General features: G+C 40.0%; 1 protein-coding gene across 1 annotated transcript; it reads right to left on the bottom strand.

Moving 5' to 3' along the window:
* Positions 1–984: 984 nt before the first annotated feature.
* stk35 (serine/threonine kinase 35) lies at positions 985–14001 on the bottom strand. The gene is made up of 3 exons (XM_063883682.1): positions 13266–14001; positions 10411–11224; positions 985–3559 (listed from the first exon to the last, which is right to left on the bottom strand). The coding sequence occupies exons 1-2, from the start codon at positions 13810–13812 to the stop codon at positions 10479–10481; spliced, it is 1293 nt and encodes a 430-aa protein (XP_063739752.1). The 5' UTR covers positions 13813–14001; the 3' UTR covers positions 985–3559; positions 10411–10478.
* Positions 14002–15197: the final 1196 nt, after the last annotated feature.

Genomic DNA, 15197 nt, shown 5'->3' with positions numbered 1-15197 from the left:
CACAATGCTGTCAACTTAATTAATATCATCTTCTAGACAGTTATTCAATAATAATGGAAATATTTGAATAGGATGGAGACCATTGTTATTTGTATCAAAACATCACTTTTTAATTCTAAGTTCCTTATATAGTTTTCAAATATTTGGTCAAAATGGTTCACAGTTCATGACTTCAACAGAAATCGCTTCACACAGCCTTGATGATGTGCAGTCTTTCCCAAAGTTATTTAAAGGAGATTGCTTTATAGTTTAATGGTAGTTGTAATTCTTTACAGACCCCTAACAACAGCGGCATTTTCTGCAACACCTGCGTTTTCTCCTGAATCTCCGAAGGAACAGGACTTGCTTAGTACCACGGTTGCATCAACATGTGCAATAAGACGCACATTACATTAAATGTTGTTGCATGTATGTTATATGCTTTTAAAGTCATAAAAAGTCATCTTTTTCAGATCAAAAACATAATGTTGATAAATATACATAATGTTGATACATATTCTGCTCATTTTCAGGTTAACATTAGTATTTAGTGTCTCTACAGTGTCAACTCTCCATGCTTTAATGTTCAAAAAGCTCTTTATTTTTCTCATACTGCCTGTGCTGCAGCACCTCTTTTCACCCTCTGTCTCAAACCAGAGCCCAGTCTGCTCTGATTGGTTAGCTGGCCGGCTCTGGGATTGATCAACCTCTGCATGATGTCCCACCCCTTAGCCTATCATGTGCAGTTTGTTGGAGCACTAATCAATAGAAGCGCGAGTTTTACGTAGTGATGTCATTATGTTACAGAAGTAAACATAGGAGTCCACTGGAGGCGTTTCAGGCAGGGGGGGAGGGTGAGGGAGAGTAACTCATAGGGATTTTAGCTTTTGCAGACCATTTACATGCACACAAACCTACAGGTAAAGGAAAACCCAGGAAACTATAATAGGGCCCCTTTAATTAATAAATAAAGTTTTTCTGATATCAAAAACTGACACACAGGAATTGTTTTGATCATTTATTCCAAGAAAAATTGTTAAACATATTTACAGCAAAAAAAAATGATGCTTTGTCAAAACATCGAATGGCTCGTATCAGCTTTATTAACAAAAACAATTCTTATTTACCACATTAAACATTTCTGTACACACTGGAAATATGCATTAATAGAGATAAAGGTTCAAGATTTCACACACAATTGTTTGAGAACTGTGTGGCTCTGTACGGTGTTTACAGTGAGGCAGTGAAACATTTTGCATAGTGTAGTAAAGTGTTTTCAAGTGGAATCATTTGTAGAAGAGCTCAATGAAACTGCTCTGACAGAATATGCACTGTAAAGTAAATGTGGAGTTAGATGATTAAATAAACATGTATATGAACACTGCAGAGCAATTCAGAGATTAAACATCTAGAGTTCTGGAAAGAGAAAATCTCTTTCAAAAAACTGAATACCTTCATGTTTTAACAAGTTTTGTGTTAGCATTCAACTGCTACACCCACTCTTTGACAGGTCATGGGTCCTACACCCTCAAGATAAGATGTAATTTAAAACGTCAGATTGCAATTTGAGGAATCTACTAAACGTTCAAAAGGTGCATCCTCTTTTCTGTTGTGTGTTTTATCCCTTTATAACCCTAACTACCACACCCAGGGTGCTCCAAATTGATGCATCTAGCTCAACCACAAGGCTACAACAGTTTTCTTCCCTGCTTTGAGTGTGGCTAAAAGCTAAAACCATTTATTACTTTAGAAATGCACACAACAAGGCCTCCAGTACACCTTTAGGGTTCTAATATAGCCTTATGGGAGATGTAATTGTTGAATGCTAACAGCACAATTGTGGACTAATCCCTTTAATCCAACTATAAGGACAAAAGATAGCAGGTGTTGCTGATGTAGCCGTCGTAAAGGGAAAGCTAGGTGTTAGCTAAGCTAAACAGCACACAGAGAACTTCCCCTTGTATCTAAGACAAAGTTAATAAGACTGCGAAGGTAAGATGTTCAAAGTGCTGAGAATGAGGTAGGACCACACAACAAAACACCTTAAAATGTACTACTACTGAGTCACTGAAAGTAATCAGATGGTATGCAGAGCTATGAAGCAGAGGGGTGAAGTGATCGCTAGCAGAGCGTTCTGTACGCTTGAATCATTCTGTGGAAGCTTTCCCGCTCCTGTTGTTCTTCTTGCTTCCTGTCACCTCAGGTCATAAGGCTTTACATTGTTGTTTAACACCAGGGTTCAGGATTTGTTTTAATTAAATCACGTCTTTTGCAAACTAAATCACACTGCTTGCAACCATCAACTAACTGTAACTACGTGCCACAGCAGAGCAGTTCAGTAAGGAGGGCAAGTGAGCTGGAGACAGTTACAATCCCATGGCTGCTTTGGGGGCTTATTTCCAGATGGCAAATCTTCAAATTTCCTGCGAGAGCCTTCAAATCACTCATGAAAGATTCAGCCAGATGTCTCAATACTACTCCGTAGAATGCCCTGCATTCATATTACACTAATCCAACACCTTCACACTCTCAGGGTGGAGAACAGAGCTCTCTGAATGACAGGTTATAACTGATTCACTACTTGTTTTAAAAGTCATAAAATGCCACACTCAACCTCAATGTAAAAGACATTCAGTACAAAGTTACCATACAGTCATAAGCTCATGAAATGATAATGATTGTTATGACTTTAAATCAGGAAAATATGTTCACACGTCTGACATTATGATAAACAGATGTTAGCAATTTGTCCAACAGCTGCTCTTTGGATTCAACAGGAACATAAAAACCAATCGGAATTCCCTGCTGCACATAGTTTGGTTTCAATAGCGCAGAATTGAACGCAGGCCTGCTACCTTATTAGTCTTCCTTACATTAGCGTGTCTGGGATTTTGACAAAACACTTTGATGATTTAGTTTATATTTTAGCTTCAACATCAAGGATGCACTTGCTTTTTAGAAGAGGAGGGCCACCAAATGATCACAACCACACTTGAAATGATTGCAGCCAATTGAATTGTTTAGCAAAGGTGACATCATTGAAGGCAAATAACTTCCATTGGCCGATTGCACATTGCTGCAGAAAGACACCTGCATGATTCTGTTTGTCTTGGTGTGCAGATTTCCACTGTAACAAACATTTTATTCCATGATTCAATCGCACTTGTTTGGAATTTTTAAGGCACAAAAATGTATTGTTATCACACACTTATGGGTAAAATGACACTTTGAGCTTAGGACCAGTACTTTACCTGTTCCACAGCCAAACACATTATAAATGTTAGAGAGGTGCAGGCCTATACTGGGGCTGTCGGGGAATAGAATTAAGCAAAAATATAAAACAACAAAGATCATAAACCTTGTTGTCACATCTGCTCAGTCACTATCCAGCTGTTAGACAGCTCCCTGGTGAAAGTGATTGTAACTGGACTGGGCTGGAAGTCTTAGTGTCTGGTTTTGCGAACAGACAGATTTGGAATCATTAGCCAGTCCATCACTTTCTACTCAGATCATGATTGTTGTCTTCACATTTCAGTTTTTCCTTTTTCCACTGGAGTCCACGTCCATGTAGTAAACGAATCTGCAAACACACAAAGTTAAAGAGTCAGCATGGAGACAGAAAATTACAAGTTAGGCTTCAATTCCATTAATTCCTATAAAAGGATATTTTATAAGACTATTCATCCGACCACCATTTTTGGATTTCCTGAAATTAGATGTTTAAAAATTAATATAGGGGTACATGCCAAGTCTCTGATTTAACATTTCCTCACTCAATCTTTGCTCGCTTACTTCCTCTCTTCTTCTTCTTACGATGTTTATTGGTGTCTTCTAACACCTTTCCTTCTCTTTTGTTCTTTTTCAGTTCAGCAATCACCAATACAGAGTTTTACGTATTCCTTGGTGTTTTCTGATGGAGGAAATATAAGTAGCTTTTTGTGGCCACCGTTGACATTAAATTGACCAGACTTCTTTCTGTGGATTGATATGACTGCACATAGTCCCTAGTCAGAGCCAGTATCCTCCTTAGCAACGATCTGCTAGTGAAAAAAGTGCAGGCCGCTGAATGTTGGAAAATCATCAATCATAATCGAGTTATTATTGAGATTATGTATTAGATGTCATTTTAAACCAGGAACAACAGACTTATTGGTAAGAGAAAATACAGTCTTTTGTATATAACATTTATATAGTTATGTTTTATGCATCTTGACAGACATTGATGCCTCAATAAAGCCACACACTGGTCGATAATGGAGTTCTCTCTGCCTGCAGCCAAATGACACCACCAGCTGACAACTGGGTGTATTGGGGGGACAGTAGCTCAGGCCATTGAGACTTTGCTTGTAAATTGGATGGTTCAACCTAATGGTACGTGCATGAAAATGGCAGCCCCTTTGCTCTGAAACCTCTCTTTAAAATATATAAAATAGGTCCGATGTGTACAGGTCCCACATGTATAGGTTTGTGTATTTGCACTGTACTGTATATAGTAACAGAGATTAATAATGTATGTGTATGTCTTTCTGTGTATATATCTAGGTACAGTTCAGCGCTGTGCTCTAATAATAGCCCAGCGGCTAACGTGCCTCAGCGTGCAGCAGTTTGTTTTCTGTTCTCTTATGATACAAAAGCTCACAGCACATGGTATAAACACAAGTGGGTCAGCTTAGCCGGCACGCGTGTCCGGGATGACGTGCAGAATGGAGGCATGGAAAAAGCTTATGTCACTGCTGTGGATGAGCACTTTTAATGTATTAAGAGGAGAATACTTAGGCAGATGATTTAGAATATAGGGGTTTTGGATAAATAGCACCCCTTATTGAAAATAATTCAAATATTGAGTATGAAAACTGCACAAGAGTTCATCGGGTTCATTCTATATATGTTCTTTTTGGATGTCACTGCAGTGCTGTCCGGTCACAAAGTATCCTGTCATGCTAAAAGCCCGTCGTGCTATCGATCTGTTTTTATGCTCCAGGGGTTGACAGAAGCCATTGGTTAAAGATTTAATCTCCTTTGTTCATCTCTCAGCTTTTTAAAATGCAAAAGGATTCCAATAATCCCTCACATCAACCCTGTTTTTCTTGCCCTACCATCACACTCAAATCTGTTCTTTAAACAGAGTTTTAAAAGACGTGTCATGGTGCCCTGAGGGGCCTGTCAGTACTCACTTGGCATGGCTTCAACCATTCTTTTGTTTCCAGAGAACAGCTGTGAGGAGAAGTTATACCTATGTGTGAACTTCCTGAACTCTGAACATGCCACCACGCAACTCCACAGTGCAAATGACAGACTGTAAGCAGCTCATCAGCAAAGATGGAGGTGTGTTGAAGGCGGAACAACTATTTGTTTACTGCTTTTACAGCTTTCTTTATAAGTAGGTAGGTTTAAGTCAGCCACTATTATCTGGAAACTCAATAACTTCTGAAGGGCAAGGGGTTTAAAAAGGAGAACATGCTGCACAAACTTTGATCTGCTGAATGGACTCCAACTGTTCCATTTCTTAGGATTAATTAAATAAATGGCCCAATATTGGCTAGTTTGGGACATCCAAAATAGTTGAAGTAAAGCTATATTTTAGTGGCCATATAATTCCCTCATACCTGTTCTGGGGAAAAAATATTTTGGGAATAAATGAAGTTGATTGGGTTAATAAGGTCATTTATTTCTTCTTCTTTTTTTTGTACTTCAGTGTTTCCTTGTTTCTTTGTTGTGATTTGCTTATACTGTATGTAAAAAATATGAGTTTATATTCAGAACAAAGTGCATCTGTTTTAAGAAATATTTTCCAGGAAATGTCCTTTGATATAGCAGTTACATTGATTTAGCTTTCCTGTAAAGTGTAAGGCAATATTGAACACATGAAATACATTCAGTGGGATCCTGTTATTGTTAAACCCAAAAGCAGACCAACCCTAACCCTAATGGACTCATCAGAAAGTACCCTCTTTGGGAAAGTGGTTTGCTGGTTTCTTAAGAAGCGAAGATTGAGAGGGAGTGTTAAAATGTTGTGGTCACATTCTCCTCATGTGGTATGCATAGCAACACATTCTACTCTGCTGGCATTCACAAAAACGGTTCATTACGCAAGTTACGGTGTGTGCCTATTACTGTTTTTAGATTAAAAACTGACCATTTTTTCCCAGCAGTTATAGAGGAAAGACAAAGTGCTACATATAATCAAATCTGTACAGTTTCAATAACTGCAACTGTAAACAAGCGGTTCAAGGTTTGTTTCATTGTTTGTTCCAACATTTGTCCTTTGGGTAATCCTGCCATATTGAAATTCTTATGTTCTCATTTTGTCCCAGGGCAGATCGATCAGTCGATAACAATAGTGACAGAGCAAATTCATAAATCCCAAAGTAATATCAAAGGGAGGACATTAATCTCTGCTTCCTGCAACAGATGCCAACCACATCTTTATCCATCTATTATTAATGACCGCTGTCAGCTTTGGTAGAACCATTCACCCAAAAGGAACTGTCAACACAGCAGTGGGCCGATGAGAATCCAAAATATGAACGCGTCCAGCACCTGCATGACTGGCGCGGCTTCAATAGATGGTACGCAGACTGTAAGGGGATTAACATGGTGTTAAGAGCTTACAGCCTATTAGATCCACCACAGCCTTCATGAATGGGGACAGCGGAGTGGAAGAGATGTGGCTCTGTGTTGTTCCAGAGCATTGTGGGAGGACAGTGATTCTGGACTGTGGAATGGTGTAGAAATGAGTCCTAAAACCCAGAAATAACATCCTCTTCTGGAAGTCAACATTTTCTTTGAACTTGTTTGTGGTCAGAAGCCTGAAATAAGCTGAAGAGCTTTAACGTTTTTGTTCTATAACAGTAAATACCCCGCTCAAGAATGTCTGAAGCTTCAATGTGTCTTAAAAACGGCGGTTGCTAACAAGTGACCAAAAGACATTACAAACCTTCATCAAGCTGAAATGAGACCGCCTTCAGCTTAGCGATGGTGATACGCGGCTATGCGACCAATATGTAGCTTGTTTGTAGCCTAGCGTTAGCTTTTTACCTCTGCTGATTGCATTGAAGCTTTAAAGATCACAAAGTGGTGCTAATATGTGGAGATTATCCTGCCGAACATAACGTGTTGGGTATCATGAATGTGTGTTTTCCTCTTTAAATTGTACCACCCACTGAATGCTTACTTTTACAACCATGCCGTGTAAGAAAGCCAATGATCAATGTAAAAATCCCATAAAAGGTGGCCTCTTTCTGGCATTTCCCAGCCCCTCCTTAATACCCCGAGACCATCATTCTTTCTAACCCTATGCTCCTTAGAATATTCAGATAAGATTAAAGACACATGCTAAGAGTATTCACCCCCTGCTTCAGGGCATGAGTATCTTTATTACAGTATCTGGAGGCATTCATTCGTGCAGTGCGAGGACAACACCCTGAAAATGCCTCAACTTGTAAAAAGCCTGCTTATGCAGTCAATAAAATAAAAAACAACTCCCAAAGTGAGGTGTGTGCACATCAGGCCAGGGTTTACAGAGCTCTGGCCCACTTTAGAGTTGGCCCACAGCTTGAAGGCAGCAAGAGGACAGAATGTTCCAGACCGAGGCTCCAGAAGCCCTGGAACAGGAGCTCCTCTGTCATTGTGAAGAAGAGGAGGAAATGGAAGGAGGAGGTATGGACAGAGATTGATGGGCAGGGGGCTGTCACACAAAACTGATGGTTACATCTTAAAGGGATCTCCAATCCTCAACCTCATTACATATTTTGTATTTTCCGCACACAGTTCCAAATGCTATTTATATATATATATTTGCATAAAACAGGAGCGCTGTTTTCACTGTGGGTGAATCGGCCAGTAAAGAAAGTCAGTTTAGTGGATAAGTGAAGAGGTTAACACTGAAAAACAAATCAAAGAATCTTCTTCTTAGTCCATATTTTAAATACAAATCACTGACCAAAAACGTACAACAACAAACATATTTAAATCAAAACGCCACATAGAAGGAACCTTGTCATTCTAACAGCAGTTGTGGATATCTATTCTGACACGTGGTTAAAGAGGTGAGAAGATACCAAAGTCAGTATTAGATTTTAAAACCAATGATATGTCATTACTGGAGGAGAAGTAGCAGAAAAATATACAATACGCAATACAAATACAACATTAAAATTGTGATGTTATATAATGTTAATGCTATCCATCTCCACACTGACAAATGAAACAATGTGCGCCCTACATGTCGTTCCCTCAGAGATAAGGAGTGTTTAATCCCATCAGGGCTGTCAGTATCGTCACTGTGCTATCGTTAGCCGACCCCTGAGTTAACCAGCTCTTGACATAAATACACAACTTCCACCCCACCTCCTCTCAGCTCGGGCCTGTTGCATAACATGCCATCTCATCGAGCAGCAGGGGGGGGGGGCAATCTGCAGCAGAGGGCAAGCATGCATGCAACAACACCCTCAATCCAACCTGCTGACAGCCCTGAAGTGTCACGTCACAGGCTAACAGAGAATGATAGCAGGGTCAGAAAGCTAATTCTCAAATGTCAACAAACAAACTGACGGAAGGTCAAGTCATTCAAGTCATTAAACAGAAATAAAACATAATTAGAAGGTGAAATTAAATGACCTATATTGCGGTTTTCGCCGTATTGCCCAGGCCTAAAGTAAGACGCTTTCATGTCTCCATGCTTTAATGTTTAAAAAGCTCTTTATTTTTCTCATACTGCCTGTGAAACCAGAGCCCAGTCTGCTCTGATTGGTTAGCTGGCCGGCTCTGTTGTGATTGGTCAACCACTTATCTTATCACACATAATAAGTTGGGTGCTAGCCAATAGAAGCATGAGTGTTACTCTGGAGGGAACACAGTGATTTTAGCCTTTGAAGACCATTTATACCAAAACCTATATAACACACTACAGGAACAGGTAAACCCTAATTAGCGTAATGGAGCACCTTTAAAACAGATAATAATAATGTAAAAAATATACTCTATTTCATGAGATGATGCTCTAGGTCTGAAAAGCATAAGTAATTTAAGAGTAGGTAAGATCTGTTGAATACTACAGTTTAACCTGCACACAGCTAACAGCTGTGACAGCTTTATCTTCTGCTTTTTGGAAGGCAGTTTCACTTGAGTAAATGTCATGCTAACAGAGATGTGTTTCTCTAATTCCTATTTCCTTAACTCTGGGAACAAAAAAGATTCAGTGCAAAGCAGAAGTTACAATCTTTCACAATCCACAGTAATAAGAATGAATAATAACTTGTATATTTTTATTGGAGCATGTTTAGTGTTTTCATTCACATCATTCTCAGATGTGAACCAGAAAAACCTTTATGCTTCCAAAAAATTACCTGCTTTCATCTACACTCTTACAATGTCACACACACACACACAGCCTGACTGTGTGTTTTATTTAAAGCCGGACGGTTTGCCCTCAAGCCCAGGGTGTTCCCTGTTGGTTACAAGTGCACATTTGAGAGCTGTGCTCTGAGATCGCCCTTCTTCACCTTTCAAATTCATCAACACACTCCTTTAAGCTACCTACAACAACCCTAGTAGCATCAGTCATCTTGTTAACCTCATCAGTAGATCCTGTCTGTGCACTCATGTTCTTGCAGCAGATACCTAATCCTGTTTCCTGGACAGTGACGTGGGATACTTTGGCAGAAAAGGGGCAGCAGTCAAGCTTAGGAACTATATTCAAAGTGAAGAAACCAGGCCAACACTTTGTCTCATGTCTTGTGGTTGAGATAGTGGATAGTTGGTAGATGGTAGTTGGATAAAAGAAAGTTCTAGTTTGTTACCAATTGGATCAAATTTTCAGTTTTCTGTTCATTACAATCAGTATGAAAACACAGGACTAATGAAAATCATTGATGAGATCTTGATCTAACAAATTAGAATGAGAAAACTAAAGCTATCAATGAAATTATCAATCCCAAGCATCCACCGCAATCACATTGTACTGCCATTTATTTTGACAACACCTTAAATGCACTCAAGTTGGGGCTGCAATACTTCTTCTCCGTGGTGCTACAGTGCCTCACTATCACCTCTAGAGGAATAAGTGTTATTGCAAGAATGGACGAGCTGGGGCCAAGCCTATTGGAAGTGTGCCGGACGTTAAAGTAAATGTTTTTAGTGGCCAAAAGGTGTTACTACAACTGCTGTGTCAGTCACTTCAAGCCAGAAAATAGTTTTTTATCAGTGACTAAAATTGGGACATCTGTACCTTTAACGTTTTTTGGTAAACCAATTTCACAGTCTTAAAACTTAAAGGTTGTAACAATAGCTTAATTCACAATAATGTTTCAATTCCTTTGACTTAGCCAAGATCTGCAGTTTTCTTTTGAAGCACACAACTAACTTTAAGCTAGCATTGATAAAAGGTAGGAAGATAGGGGTACTATAAGATATCAAGGAGGTCAAGCTTACCGGGGCAGGAAAGGGGTCCCTTCTTTGTCTAGTTTGGGTAAAAAAAAGGAGAGGTTTTGGAAATGCTGTCATGCAGAAAACGTGACTTGGTCCATCCGCACCTCCAGCTGGAAGGCGTCTGGTCTGTCCTGAGGGTTGACTGCAAGCATGTCCTGGAGGAGTTTCTTCACCCCTTCAGACATGGAGCTCCTGGCCTTCTGAGGGATGTGGAGAACCATCTTGGGGTTCTCCAACAGAGCTTCCCCAACAGGTACAATCTCTGTTCCCTGCCGTATATATGTACCCAACAGTTCACGCTTGGAATCTGCATCGATGAAGGTGATCCGCTCGATCATCGCCCAGATAATAATGCCAAGGGCGAAGATATCAGCCTTTGCTGTGTAGTGGCCCTCCCACACCTCAGGGGCCATGTAGAAGTCTGAGCCACAAGCTGACGACAGCCAGAACTTGTTTATGTTGACAATGTTGTTGTTCTGATTGTTGACTCTGCCGCCTGCTCCAGCTACAGGATGCTCTTCACAGTTCTTAGAGTTTAGGCCAGCACAAACTTTACTGAGGCCAAAGTCAGCCACTTTGAGAACGGGTGAACCAGACTTCTGTGAGATGAGGATGTTGTCTGGCTTCAGATCACGATGGACAATGTTGTTCTTGTGCAAGAAAGCTACGGCGCTTGTCAACTGGCGCATAAAGCTCCGGTTGGTGCTAGGGTCAGGCCGGCGGGACAAGATATACTGATTGAGGTCCCCACCCTCACAGAACTCCATGACGAACCACAGATAGCATGGCTCCTCTGGGTGGCCCAGGATGCGCTCCCCTGCAACAAGCAGATTGAAGATCGACAGATAAACCTGATTAGTAATTGTCATTTAGTCTTTTGTTAACACTTAAACTAGTGGTAATCCATGCCAGGACCAGTGTATTACACTCATTCAAAACACAAATCCAGTATGCACAAATACAGTCCTTTTCACCACAATATTTGACATGCCTTTTTTTTACCTGCTACAGCTGAGCAAATACATTGTATATTTCACAAGAACTCTTGGAACTTTGTTTACATTTAATGTAGGCTCATGCACTTTATCTACTCTTTGCACTTTCTGGTTGGATGCAAACTGCATTCTACTTTGTGCTATTCTAATCAAATTATTGTCTGACTATCCAATGAGATTTTGATACATAAAGACCTAACTTATCTTCATGTATCGGTGAGTTTCAGTCATCCACAGGTGTCAGTAGAAATAGGTATGTTGTACTCAAGCCACACTATTTCCAGTTGTTTATCTGTGTGTGCAATAGATAGTTTCACATCTGTGCCGCTTCAAAAAGAGTTGCATTTGAGGATTCCAACCTCAAACCATTTAAGACTTCTCTTTTTGACAAACAGTGGATGGGTCTTGTTGCTCTCAGCCAATTGTCAATCTAAGACATGGGGGTCAGGGTCTCCCCCATAAAGAGGTAGTAAAAAAACTGGATCCTGACAAATCTCATCTCAGGTTCAATTTAATTAGCAGAGGACAGGGACAGTAACTTTACTTAATCTAGATAAGATAAATAAAGATAAATATTGGGAAACTAAAACTGGACCAAAACTGGATTTTTAGGTGAATGACTAATAATCAAATTTGAGGGTCTGGATGAAAAAATGTGTTGAGACCTTGTTGTAGCTCATCAGCCACACAGCACTCTCTCTGTACTTGCTAGCTAGCATCACCTGATGTTTTGGTCCTGATGATTTAAAAATCAGGCTCGAATAGACACTTATGCTTTTCTCACAAATAATTTCTTAATTCACACTGCTAGATCAGCTTCATTATATAGAAATATACAATACTGTAGGTTAAACTGGTTTACACATGTTAAAACAGCTCCCCTAAACTGACCTGCCCTGATGAACCCGGATTGTTTACTACATGGCTTTACCGATGACATCAGATTATATTACGAACAAATCCTTTGTATTGTTTCCTGTAACCTAAATATACTTGTATAGTCACTTGGTGGCTGTGAAACATGTCCACTCAAGATTAATATTTCATCACAAAAGCCTGAATGGTGACACTTGTATAACAGGCAGGCACGTTCTCAAAACAAGAGGGAGGACGGTAAACTGATTCATTTAAACTGGGGTTTTTTATGTCAGCATTACTTTAATGCAACATTTCTATTTTTATAAAGATACATCATCTAGATATTTCTCTTCGGCCAGCTGTGCAACAACAAATGAGGTGATAATAAGGTCCAATTGGATTGATTACAACAATAACATAAGTCAATAAAAATGTATCAGTCGTAAAATAAACCTTTATTATTTCAGTATAAAAACCCATATTACACTGAATGGTCGTGTCTTAGTGTTCAAATGTACGGTCAACCAGCAATGGGTTAGCATGCTGCCAAGTAGTACACTGTGTTCTTTTGTGAGCCGAGCGAAACACAGTGTACTCTCTGAGCCTACTATAGATAACGTATAGAAACAAAGGGAATGTAAAACGATAAATGAAATATACTATTTGGCTTGGTGTGGTTTCTAAAGGAAAACAATTCTGCTTACACCATCTGTCGTGTTTGCATGGGCTTAAAATACGTTTAACCATGTTGTAGATGAACTCAGTCTGCATGAGAAAAAAATAACTGAGCCTTTAATGCAAGGCTCCAAAAAAAAAGAAGGGATTTAGAGCTAAATCTGGCAAAATCACTCTCCCTTTTAAATTACTTTATAAGTATATTAATTTTAAAGGCATGCATTTGAGGTCACTTTCGTTAGCTCACCCTTCCATGCATGCATTCTTTGATCATTTGTATTGGTGTCATTGTTCTGCTGACTAAGGTGTAAACAACACAGTAGCCTGTACCTTTGAGTGACGTCTCCACCAGACGCAGGTACTGTTTGGACCGCTTGTTCCCATGGCTCATCTTCTGGGCCAGGCCCTTCCTCTGCAAGACACACTCCTCCAGCTGCACCACATTCTGGTGTCGGTTCTCCAGGCTCGTCAGAGCCCAGAACTCGGCCAGAGCAAGTTCTACATTTTCCGGGGCGTCGCATTGGAGCCTCTTCACCGCCACCCTGGCCCCTGTTTTCCGCGCTACGGCCTCATACACCACCCCATAGCTTCCCCGGCCGACCTCCCGTAGCAAGCTGTACCGTGGAGACACAGCCACAGCGGGCTCGAGACGGTCATTCCGCATGAAGCTAATGGAGAAACAGTCGTCGTCTTCTTCCTCCTCCATGGGCTCCGTGCGGTTGTTGTCCTCTACCCGTAAGGAACGGAGCACTTTCCCCAACTCCCGCTTCATCTTCACGGCCACCCTCCGCCTGCAGCCCCGCACACCGCCGCTTACCTGTCTCCTCTTCTTCCCGTTGCAAATATCCATAACTTCTTTTTTGTTGAAAGTAAGCATGAAGGGAGGACGTGTTTATCTTTCATTACTTAAACTGGAAACTAATAAAGTTGGACGTCCTCACGTCTGCCTGCTTGTTTTTCGTGGAGATTAAACGCCAGCCTGTCAACAGTGTGGAGCTTTTTTGCTGTTGGTAGTGACAAAGCTAGTGTCCAGCTGTAGGGACTAGTTTACCCTCAGACAAAATGTTCCAAGTACACACAGAGAACAGAGGGCGGGCTGTTTGCTGCATACAGGCGCTGATTGGTAGAAACAGGAGACTGCTGCTGCTGCCTTTAGTGAAAGGGGTGGAGAGTACATGGAGCACGCTAGGTTTGTTTTTATTTTGAAAATAGGATACATTAATGCTGTAGGTTCTGGTGAAATGCTGAAAAGCTTAGAGAAAGTTACAGAGAGGGACAGCTGCTGGTTCCTTCCTCCTCTCAGAGGCGGGGCAGGGGCACCTGCACCGCATAGACAGTACCCCCACTCCACAGCATTGACAATCAGGGAACAAAGGCAGCCAAAATTCTGAGGTCATAATAAGACTGTTTGCAAATAGTTCTGAAGTATTTCATTTCTTTTTATCATACATTTCACTTTTCTATTTAGTTATACTGATTGTAAACTATAATTCAATGTTTTACCTCTATACGTTTTTATTTCTGTACTTTATTAAATTTTCTCTATGTCCTATTTTATTTATCCTTTCTAAAAATAGCAATAGAAATGCATTGAGTTTATATGTTAAAATTGTTAAAGGTAATCTCTTCCACACACACATTCATACAGTACTCACTCATTACAATGATATTGAAATAAGAGAGATTACAGATTACAGTACCTCTCAAATCCATTACAAATATATGATTCAAATGTAATGTAGCCTAGTAAATGTGTGCAAATGCAGCTTGCGTCTATATATTTATTAAGTTACAGGAGACAGAAGACCAACAACGCCACATGGGGAAAGGAACCTCAGGAAATAGGAATAGCAGGGAAATCATATACCAGCTACCAAAAAAAATCTCTTCATATGTCCACCACCGTAATATTTACTGAGGGACAGAGATTTGGATTTAAAAAACACACATATCTGTGAGTTTTTCATTTTTATTCAATTTAATCAAAATAGGAATTTAGAAAGAAAGGGTTGCTGCAAGATAGACTTCAGCTAATTGGTAAATACACCATCATAAGTATTATTTATTTTTAATATCTGTTAATATTATAAGCTTATGTGTAAGAAAATATACGAAAAACAAAGCTGATTGAGACCAATCAATGGGGTTGCATGCTACGCTAGGTTTGTCTGCGGTGCTATACCATATACTCACTACAGGTGATTCACAGCAAACCACACTCACCACTTGTGAGTTCTAGTGCTTTTTTTTCAGAACAACAAT

This window comes from Eleginops maclovinus, chromosome 1 (assembly GCF_036324505.1).
Source record: "Eleginops maclovinus isolate JMC-PN-2008 ecotype Puerto Natales chromosome 1, JC_Emac_rtc_rv5, whole genome shotgun sequence".
NCBI lineage: Eukaryota > Metazoa > Chordata > Actinopteri > Perciformes > Eleginopidae > Eleginops > Eleginops maclovinus.
The sequence above is the reverse complement of the archived record's forward strand: the minus strand, read 5'-3'. Positions and strand labels throughout refer to the sequence as shown.